Here is an 11283-nt window from a genome sequence, read left to right on the forward strand (position 1 = left end):
AGAGAGAGAGAGAGAGAGAGAGAGAGAGAGAGAGAGAGAGAGAGAGAGAGAGCGCTTAGGAATCATTGCAGGAGAAGATAGAGTGTAAGAACTGGATGCAGTAGATGTAGATGACCATAAGGACATTGCCTTTTGGACACACGGGGCTACACACGTGAGCTCACAGCAACTGCAATGGCATACACAAACCTTGTGCAAGCCCAAGCCAGACCAAATTCCTGCATGGAGCGGGGAGTGGATACACAATCTCACCCCTCACTGTAGAACTATTGGCCACTGTTACTTGCTGGGAGAAGGAGAGGCAGTTTCCTCTAAGAGAGTAGCCCCGAAAAGTCAACTATGCTCCAGGGGAAAACAACATATCCAAGAATACTCGGATGACACAAGTTGGTCTTAAAGGAGTGGGGGAGATACACAGCCGGGGGAGGAGTCTGGGAAGAGTTGGGGGAGGGAGGATGAAAAGAAGGAAGAGGAAGAAGAAACTTTAGAAAGCATGTCGTCTAAGGCTCCCGTGTACAGGTAGAGAGTGTGACTAACACAGCGGTCCTCACCCTTCTTAATGCTGCCACACTTCCTCATGTTGTGGCCACCCCGACAGCACAGTTATTTTCATTGCTACTTTATAACTGTAATTCTGCTACTGTTATGAATCATAATGCAAATATCTGTATTTTCTGTCTTAGGTCACCCCTGTGAAAAGGTCATTCGACATCTAAAGGGGTTGCAACCCACAGGCTGAAGATGCTGCTCTAATAGTAGCCACTTTGAGACCAATGCTTGAGCTCCAAATTGTTCTAATTAACCAAATCTAAAAATATATGACAAGCGGGATAAAATTTTTAACAGTTACTTTGCCATTTGTCTATTTAACAAATAGACATGTTAACTTCTGTTTACATATGTTAACAAAAAACAATATGTGTGTGTGTATACACATATTCTATACATACACTCATTATATAGAGAGACAGATTTTAATGGGAGAGCAAATAGACAAAGGCTCTTTGGGCCTGCAAGATTGCTAAGTAAAAGCACTTGCTGCAAAGCCTGACTTGGTTGCAGATGCCCATGGAGGCCAGAAGGAGGCGCAGGATTCCACGAAGCTGGTGTTACAAGTTGTTGTGATGTAGAGGTTGGGAACCAAACAAGAGCAGCAAGTGCTCCTAACCTCTGAGCCACCTCTGCAGCCCCTAGAGACTAACTTTCTTAGTAGACTGAGTGCCCTAATGACTTCTAGCTATGCTAGAGGCACAAGTATCTTCGGTGAAAGTTGAACTTTATTCCTGGTATTCATCACTATCTTTTCATTATGATAGAATTCTCAAACAGTTGTTATCTTGCATCCTGTTTATATTCTACACTTCTTAAATACAGGACTTTGTATTTCTCTTCAAATCATAACTAGCACACACTGGATTCTCAGAATATTGCCACCTGATGATTCCTGAGAGATCTCATGCACTGATTATGATTCTAGAAACACCTGCAGAAAAACAGATCTGTGGAGAGTAAACAATGGCCTTTTATTACAAATTTTGACAATACAATGCCCATTTAGTTAAATTTAAGCATGTTTTAGTTGTCAAAAATGTTACTTGTGTGCAATACTTCATATTGATTGCTTGAAAGGTAGAATTGCTGCTATTACTTTAAAAGGTACTTTGTGTTTCAAGTCCTACAAATGCCATCTAAAGAAGGCATTTTCCCCATTTTATTGGTAAGTTTAAACTGAAAAAATTTAAGCTATTTAAGATCACTTAACAAATAAATCGCAAATGGAACATACACCAAATACAAACTAAAAGAGAATAGACAATATACAATTAAAAGGAAATAAACATTTAAAAAGAAATATATTGTCCAGACTTTGTGCCCCTCTAAGTTTTCTCTTTTTCTCATAATATTTTTATTGATTACTTGGAAATTTTACATCATGAACTCCAAGAACACTCTCTTCTCAATCTTCCCAGGTCCATAGCCCCCAACCATTGTGACCTCCACCCCCCCCAAAAGAAAAGACAAAAAAGAAAAAAAGCAATACAAAACTGAGAACATGTCCATTACCCATATATTCACTGGAGCATGATCAAACTCATGGTTTTAAAGAAAACTGAGTCCTTCCTGACCTGCATACCACCCCTACCTCCACCAGACGCCATCAATTGTAGAGAGCTACATTTCACAATTTCTAAGTGTTCTCTTCAGTGGCTAAGCTGCTTTTTTTTTTTTTTAAGGGGGTGAGGGTAGGGGTTGTCACAGAAGCCTTCCATATCCCTCTGCCTCAACTCTAAGTCTGCAGTCATCAATACCATGACAAAAATAGTTTCCTTGCCCTTTATAGTCAGTAGGAGCACATGCCATGGTGCTCAGCGTGGTCTCTGGTGGCAGTGCAGACCACCAACATCAACATGGCCCACTGGCTTAGTAGGATCATGGACCTAGACATGGCCCTTGGTGGCAGCACAGACCTGGACATCACCAAGGACTCAGGTGGCAGCATAGGCCACTACCACCAGAATGCCCCACCCCCTGCCAACAGCACAGACCCAGAAATCATCATGGCCTCAGGTGGAGGCCCAGACCAAGGACATCTATATGGTCTCTGATGGTACCTTGGGCCAGGGACATCAACACACCTCCTGGCTGCTGTAAGACCACAGACATGCACTTGAACCTGAGGCTTCAACATGGCCTGGGTCTGGGGACCACGGATACCAAAGTAGCCCCCAGGGGCAACACAGACCATAGAGGTCTTGGAGTAGGTCGAGTCCAGAAAATGATCTGTTCTTCCACTTAAGTCTTCCTGTCACTGCTCAGAACCAAGGTGATCATGCGGCTGGGCGCGCATTCCGGGACTGAGTAGAAGTGAAGCTCCAGGCTGCTGCACACCGCGATGCTGTCAGCCCTACTTAGCGACCACAATGACATGTCTCCAATCTACCACAGGCTTCTCTCACGCCTGTCAAAACAGTCACAACTCTAGCTCCACCTGTCTCTACTGCTCACTAGCAGTTTTGCTCCTCTAGCTCTCCCACCTCTTCAGGAAATAGTCATTCATGGTAGTGGCATTAGAAACTGCAGTGTGCTATATAATTATATGCAATATTATATGTATTATATAAGAGAAATAGTATATTTATAATGCATATATTTATGTATATAACATGTTTATATAACATAAACCTATAATTATATAAATACAATATTATATATCATTTTATTTTTATTTTTTTCCCAGACAGCTTTACACGTAATATTCACTGTAAGGAGTCCCTTGTCTGGTTCAAGGTTTTGGAAGCACTATAAAACAGAAATCCTAAGCCACGCTGAGACTCACTTCAGATAGCGTACTGTTGCCAGTCCCGGTGACCCTGTAGCTCTTGTTCTGCAGGACCAGCTCCTCCGCACACTTCAGCAGCTTGTAGATGGGGTAGATATTGGGGTAGGCAGACCAATTCACAGCCCTGGATCTCAGCCAGATGGTAGCTGAGCTGGTCACCCTGTAGCAGGCCCTGGAGCCTGGCCCAGCAAAATTGCATAAATATTTTACTATTTATATTATACCAAGAAAAAAATAAATGAAAACAAGGTAGATAACAAAAATGGGTTTATTTTACCTTTGCATAATTTCACATGAAAATATTTTACTCAAATGAAATTATTTTTTAAATTTATGTATTTTTTAAATGTAGGAATGCTTTGTCTGCATGTACACCTACAAGCCAGAAGAGGGCATCAGATCCCTTTATAGATGGTTGTGAGCCATCATGTTGTTTCTGGGAATTGAACTCAGGACCTCTGGAAGAACAGTCAGTGTTCTTAACCACTGAGCCATCACACCAGCCCAAGATGAAATAAGTTTAAATCTCTAGATGAAAGACCTTCTAAATAGCCTTGAAGGGACTGGAATGCACTTCAGAAGTAGAGTCTATCCTTCATGTGTGTGAGGCCCTGGTGTCAATCCTCAATCCTCCTCTACTTTCTCACCAAAACCACAGGATACACTGCAAGTTTGATTCTTAAATACATTTAAATACAGACCTTACATTACTTTAATGCTCAAGTACTCTAGAACACAACATGGAGACACAAGTATGTGATGATTGCTGTGTACTCTAGAAAGACAAAGCTTTTTCAAGTGTGAAAAGAAATGAGCCTGTCTACAATAGCAAACCTAAGATCTATTCTCCTTTATAGACTACGATGTTGTTGTCAGTTTCATACACTTTTACTTTATAAAGAGCTCCCACTGGAAGAAGTTTCTGGAGGTTTTCCCAGATGTAGACAGCTACATTTTCTGTCGTGCTGAAAAAAAAGAATGAAAGAAGTTCAAAATACAAATAATGAACAAAATTTCAAAATTTAATACATAGATAAAACATGAATTCCAGTAACAAAATCTACCATGACACCAATATTTTAGAACTTATCACATAATAATCACATGATAATCACAATGCTAATTTGTTTCATTTCTACTGCCCAAGGACAGACAGTGACACCCACCTTACAACATCTGCAAAGTATGGCACATCAAGATCCAGGTTCTTGTGATCAAGGGGCTTCATGATGGCCTCCTGCAAATGGAGGAAAGGGAATGGACTCAAACTCCAAAGGGTTCCTTCCCCAGGGTCTCTGAGCCTCCCCTTCTCATTAAGCCAAGACTCAGCACTGGGAAGCGTCCCTTCCAGGTTCTACAAAGCAGCCTTTCAAGGTTGTGAAACAAAGTCAGACCTAGTTCCCTGTAATGACTATGTACCCTTGCCCCTGAAGGAAGAAACCACAAAAACAGAGAGTTCCTGGAGCTTTCTAGAAACACAGCCATCATGAGTCACAGTTCAGTCTGACATGTCTTCAATTCTGTCTACGATGGCAGTACAAACCCCCTCCACAGCACAGTGCCACCTACATTAAAACCTGGTCTGCAATGATGGTCATCGTCTACATTTCTGCCCTGAAGAAAAATTTATTGATCTTCTCTCTTAGAAGAAAAAAATAAACATGAAAATTATCACTTTCTAATGTTTATATATACTAACATAATGTTACTTCTTGTTATTAGCAAAGATTTTAATTATCTTATTCTAAATTTTTACCATTAGCTCTTGAACAAAACTTTAACCATTTCAAAACAAACTAATTTTCTCCCTGGCCTGATTTCAAGAAGATACACGAATAACTGATTTTCTTCAGTAAAACTGAATCACATAAAAAGAATGGGCCCTAAATCAACTCCTGAAGTAGCTAATTTTTAAAAATAAATCAAATAAAGAGATACGAATGCCAAAAAAATAAATATCTTTGCTCTATCTTAGATCCTTGTTCTGGCCCCAAGTTCCCCATCAAAGTTTCTACAGGACTCCTTCTAACTTCACTCTATGGCCACAAGAAGCCACCTTTACTGGTGGAAATGTGTAATAATTTAGGCTCCCAAAGAAGGAAGAAAATCCCAAAAGTTTCCTAAGTATTCAATCCTTTGGCTGCTGAGGCATCTCACTGCTGTCTCATAGTGGGCAGTATTGCATGTATATATTCTGTGCCCCTGTGAATGCAAAGCCTCTGTCTTTAGAAGTTCTCTAAGTTAATAAGCACTGCACTATTCACTAATTCTCTTATTTGTTTATTCAATAATGTTTGATCACTTACTATTATTTACCTTCTAGAAAAGATAATGAATATATTCTATGAGCTATGTGTTATTTATTCATCTTTGTATTTCCAATAATTAGCTTTTTAAAAGAATACAAAGAAACAAATCTGTTGGGCTGGTGAGATGGCTCAGTGGGTAAGAGCACCTGACTGCTCTTCCAAAGGTCCTGAGTTCAAATCCCAGCAACCACATGGTGGCTCATAACCATCTGCAACAAGACCTGACGTCCTCTTCTGGAGTGTCTGAAGACAGCTATGTGTGTAATTACATATAATAAATAAATAAAGCTTTAAAAAAAAAAGAAAAGAAACAAATTTGTTGAATATATGAATATGAGAAAGTAATTATTAGTAACATTTTTAACAAAACATCTGTCAACCTGGAGAATAGAAGTAAGCTGAAGTGAAGAACTAGACAAGTAAGTTCAAATGAGGGAATAATGGAAAGAACTAGAGAAAGAAAAATTCTCAGCGTTGTGAACAAGAAAGACCACATAGCCTTGGGCAATGGTGTTAACTGTCCAGCATCCCTCAATTTTAATCCATGGAATGAAGAAACTAGTATAAGAAATCTCTAAAATTTCTTACAAGAATTTTACAGTGATACAATCAAGAAACTTGGTAATGACTACATTCTGATGTATTATCTATCACGAATTGTCTCCGTTACTTGGCACCAAGCCACAGTTGTTAATAAGGGTAGTGTTGGGGCTGCAGAGGTGGTCTGAGATTAAGCGGCTAGAAGCACTCATGCACTTTCAGAGGACCCAAGTTGGGTTCCCAGCACCCACACGGGATGGCCTATAACCACCTGTAACTCCAGCTCCCAGAGACCCAAGGCTTCCAGCCTCTAAGGTCACCTGGTCTGGTATACTTATGTGGCCATGACTCCTTCATTCTTCTCTGTATTCCAATACTTAAGCATTAATATACTGACTTACTTAATTAAAAAAATAACTTTTAAAGGAAAATGTGGTGTTTTTAAAAAAATTTTTATTAATAGTACAACATTCAGAGAATAAGCAAAAGCTTCAAGGAAAAAGTTTTGTTGTGAAAGGGCTAAAATGTAATATGTAGGAAAATGAGGTGGTTTCCAATGAGACTAGGAAATGAGCATGCAACATCTCTTCCCATTATTGCAGCACAACTCCAACTACAAACATCCTGTCACTCCCCCACCTACTCCAACTCATAAAATGGCGTCATCTCAGGGGACAGGTGAGCGGGGTACTTAATGTCATACTAAGGGGGTGGCACTAATAAAGCACCCAACACGGCATTACCTCCATGTATTCTTTGAGGTCGGTCAAATTCATAACCATTCCTGTAACAGGATCAATCTAAGGAAGAAATGAAGGTGAATACCACTGTAGTAGGCTCTCCATATGGACGCTTTCACAAAGCTGGGGTGTGGCTCATGCCCGCTATCCCTGCACTTGTGGAACAGAATCGGGAGGATCTGGAGTTCAAAGCCTTTCTTGGCTACACAGGAAGTTCAAGGGCAGCCTAGGCTACATGAGACCCTGTCCAAATGTAAAATGAACTCCACAGGTTACTAAAGGCTGTACAGCATGGAGACTGGCCACATTCCCTCATCCTAGAGACACTTCTTATTCTGGGTACAGAAGTGCCATGTCCTGGCAGCACCCTTTCCACTGGATGGCTCTTCTCCCCATGCACACATAACAACCAGGCTTGGCAAGGTGGCCACTCACCACACAGCCATGAAGCAACTGAAACACAAGCTTTCAACACAGACGTCACCAGTGGCTGGAAGGTGGCCCCACAATCTGAACAAATCCACACCCCCTTTCCAGCACGTACCTCTCCATGCACTGTCACCACAACTGTGAGAAAGAAAACAAAAATACCAACAGAACATGACTTTCAACAGATTAGCACAAGTTAGTGACATAAACATAGATCTACGGTCCCCAAGGCTATACTTCAACTTTTCTCCAAATAGCTATTCTTTTCATTAAGATCTTTTTACCAGTCAATGAAGACTCAGCTCAGAGGAGCTTGGAGGAAACTTTGGCTGAGCAGAGAAAATTAGCAAATCCAAAAACGTGTGAAACTTTCCTGTTTATAAGGTTGACATCCCTGGGAGGAGGGAGATGCTACTCAATCTCTGCCTGTGAAGTGGAAATGGACATGCATGTACATCTATGCACCAAACTAACTCACCTCCTCTGCAGGCAAGAATAGTCATCTTTTACTGTCAGACATGTGTGTGTGCTCAGCTCATAAAACAGCAGGTATTCACATGAAGTGCTTGAAAACTGGTCAGCACCTTTATAAGTTTGTATTTTTTTTTTCCCTTCCACACACACACCACTGGGTATTTCATGGTGAGTTAGCACACTGAGGCTAAGAGGTAACAGAAAATGAGAGTCAGGAGCTAAACCACAAACTGATCTCTCAAAGCCTTCTGTAACCCTGTCTCACCATACACTACTCCACTCTAGGGCTTAGGAGGCCTGTTCTGAGGCATTAGCTATGGCTCAAAGAATCATGTCCCTTCCCCCCCACCCCCCCACAAATCACTTTCTTAGGATACTACCAGGAAAGTTGTATATACAAACTCCTGGGGGCTGACGAGATGGCTCAGCGAGTAAGAGCACTGACTGCTCTCCTGAAGGTCCTGAGTTCAAATCCTAGCAACCACATGGTGGCTCACAACCACCCATAATGAGATCTGACACCCTCTTCTGGTGCATCTGAAGTCAGCTACAGTGTACTTATGTGTAATAATAAATCTTTGGGCCAGAGCAAGCAGGGACTGAGCGAGCGAGGCCCACCAGAGCGAGCAGGGTTGACCAGAGTGAGCGGAGGTCCTAAAAATTCAATTCCCAACAACCACATGAAGGCTCACAACCATCTGTACAGCTACAGTGTACTCAAATACATAAAATAAATAAATAAATAAATCTTTTTTAAAAAACCCTTTTCTGCAATACAATGCACCCTAAGTAATATACATTTCATTAGCCAGTATTTACTCAAAATAGTTTTTTTACTTTGCTATGAAGTTTTACATTTTAACTAATACATAAAAATATAAGAAGTCTACATATAAAGGGGGCACTATTTGATGTTTCAATTCATATATACTTGGTATCATGTTTAAATTAGGTTAAACATATCTGCGTCCTCAAACATTGACTATAATCAAATTTTAACATTAGTTTCAGCCCAACATAATTAAAAGGAAACAGCGAACGGCAGTTTTATTATGCTTTCGATTGTCAAAGAAAATGCTTTAACTCATTTTGTTGTTGTTGTTGTTGTTTTCTGCTATCTTTAACATGGTAGACAACTGTGAGGTAAACCAGAACACCTATCCAACCAGGACAATGACTCTGTCATGAATTTCCACTGAAGGGCTCAGAGCCCTGACACTGTCCTGGAAACCTCTCAATACCAGCCCCGTATTTATGCTCTTCATTCTTCCTGCCAGGTTAGGAGGGAACGTGTTCCTCCCTCACCTTTATAGTTGTGCCCGTGGCCATTCGGATTGTTGCATTTCCCAAACACTTTTAAGTTCTCTTCATCGTTCAGAGATGGGCTGACAGAAGAAAGACATTAATCAGCCTGAAGTTCAGACATCCATTCCTCCATTAGTTTTGCTTTGGTTTGTGAAAACTCCACGATTTAATTTCATTTTAGATGATCAACTGGTTAGATAGCTTGGATTTCATTATCCACATTTCTATCAAGAGCCAAGGCACCACTCTCTAATTAAACTAGAGTACCACATAAATCATCAAAGCCCTTAATTTCAACCCACTTATTCCACAGCAAGACGTCATCAAATCTGCTCATAGTCAGCACTTTCTCTCCTGCCCTCTCTCTGTCCAGGTCTCCTATATCCCTGGCTGGCCTCAAACTCACTAGGTAACTTAGCACGACTTTCAACTTCTGACCCTCTTGCCTCCACCTCCCTAGTCCCGAGATCTATGTAGGCAAGCACTATGTAGTCAAGCACTCTACCTACTGCGCTACATCCTAGCTCCACCTTCCAATTCAACAAACACTGAGTATTAGCTATGGGGTAAGAGGTGAAGCAAGGAGCGGTATAAGCACAAAGACACAGGTGTCCTCCAGCGGCTTAAAAAAACGTCATTCCTCCTGACAAATAATGACCTCAAGCTCCTCTTTTCACCATCTTGCCCCTCTCTGCCTCAGCAGCTGCCTAGTGGAAACCTTACCAATACGTTCCAGGACACTCAAATCAGGTGAAACTTTAAAGTTGCTACACGTGGCTGTCATTCCAGACAGAAAACAATCAGCGTAATGAATCTGTGCGTCCTTACTAACCTTGAGTGTAAGCGTCCTATTTTAAAAGTCCCTTTGAGAGACCGAAAGGATGGCTTAGCAGTTAAGAGTGGTTCCTGCTACTGCCCAAGAACAGGGTTCAGTTCCCAGCCCACCCACGGGACTTCTCAGAAGCCTCTAACTCCAGTTCCAAAGGAATCTGACGCCCTCTTTTGACTTCCGCAGTCTCTTTCGTGCAAGCTGTACACACAGCACACACAAACACAACTTTTTAAGTTTAAATTCTTTAAAATCTTTCTTATCCCCTTTACTCTCTCCTACTGCGCACTTTGAACAGTACAGTTCACAAGACTTTTGGAAAAAATTCTCACTGTACCAAACTTGACCACACGGGGAGGGAGGGAGGATAACAAGTGTCGGTTGTTCCCTAGAACCACCCTGTCTCCTAACATGGGACAAAGCCGAGCCCAGTAAGGAGTGGATGGATGTTAGAAAGGACTGTTCTATGACGACGACATGCGGATCCAAAGAGCAAACCTTCCAGTGAGTAACGAAGCTCCCTTTGAAACCAACTCTCAGGTGTGGTCTTGTGTCTCTGGGATTCAATTCCCAACTGTGTTGCTCCTTTGGAAAGCATCAAGGCTGGTTTTACTTTTTTGGTAAAAAGGGGATGAAAGCTACCTTGTGTTGCACCCGGTAGCCCATGCTCCTGTCTTTGTGCCTCTGGATGTGGGCAACCTCTGGAAGGAAACTCTCCTGAGTGGGGCCTCCGGGATCAGAGCTGTACCGCCCTCTCCCGGTGAGTCCCGGTAGTGCGGCTCGGCACCTTCACCATTTCCTCTTCCGCCCGCCCCAGCTCGGCTCTGACCCACGCGCGTGGCCACGCCCCCAGGGACATAGCGGGACCAGCCCCGCGCGTGCGGTGACACACGTGGGCACACCCCACCTGTGCAGCCGGTGGCTCGCGCTGAAGGACACGAGGCGCGACAGTCGCGCGCGGCGTCGGAGGCCACCCGCCGCGCTCATGATCTTCGGACCGAAGACCCACAAGCTAGCGGTTCCGGCTTCCGGGACCGAGGCCAGCCCCGCCCCCGCGGCTGCGCAGTGCAAGCTCGGCCCTCCCCTCCGGAAGCACTCCTGGGCGTGGTTTCGGCGCGTGGCACCCTTCGGCCGACCTGGAGGCAAACACTAGTGCCCCCTGCTGTTCAGTCTTCGCTAGGCAGTCAGAAATACCTTGGGCCAGTGGGTGGGTGAGAAGCCAGAGGCCTGCCTGGATTTTTAAATTGCCAGGATAGGTTGTGTCTTCCTCTTTCGCTCCATTTTTGACAGTCCTGGGTTTGAGTAGACAAATCCAAT

General features: G+C 42.7%; 1 protein-coding gene across 3 annotated transcripts; it reads right to left on the reverse strand.

The window, feature by feature from the left end:
• Nucleotides 1–3590: 3590 nt before the first annotated feature.
• On the reverse strand, nucleotides 3591–10991 carry Pts (6-pyruvoyltetrahydropterin synthase). 3 transcript variants are annotated; one of them, XM_021207613.2, is made up of 6 exons: nucleotides 10874–10991; nucleotides 9138–9217; nucleotides 7474–7496; nucleotides 6933–6989; nucleotides 4507–4577; nucleotides 3591–4305 (listed from the first exon to the last, which is right to left on the reverse strand). In XM_021207613.2, the coding sequence occupies exons 1-6, from the start codon at nucleotides 10951–10953 to the stop codon at nucleotides 4182–4184; spliced, it is 435 nt and encodes a 144-aa protein (XP_021063272.1). In that variant the 5' UTR covers nucleotides 10954–10991; the 3' UTR covers nucleotides 3591–4181. The 3 variants fall into 3 exon arrangements, with proteins under 3 accessions (XP_021063272.1, XP_029399243.1, XP_029399242.1); XM_029543383.1 differs by lacking the exon at nucleotides 10874–10991 and adding an exon at nucleotides 10609–10729; XM_029543382.1 differs by lacking the exon at nucleotides 10874–10991 and having other exon boundaries at nucleotides 7365–7496.
• Between the last annotated feature and the right edge of the window lie 292 nt (nucleotides 10992–11283).

This window comes from Mus pahari, chromosome 10 (genome assembly GCF_900095145.1).
Source record: "Mus pahari chromosome 10, PAHARI_EIJ_v1.1, whole genome shotgun sequence".
NCBI classification, from domain to species: domain Eukaryota; kingdom Metazoa; phylum Chordata; class Mammalia; order Rodentia; family Muridae; genus Mus; species Mus pahari.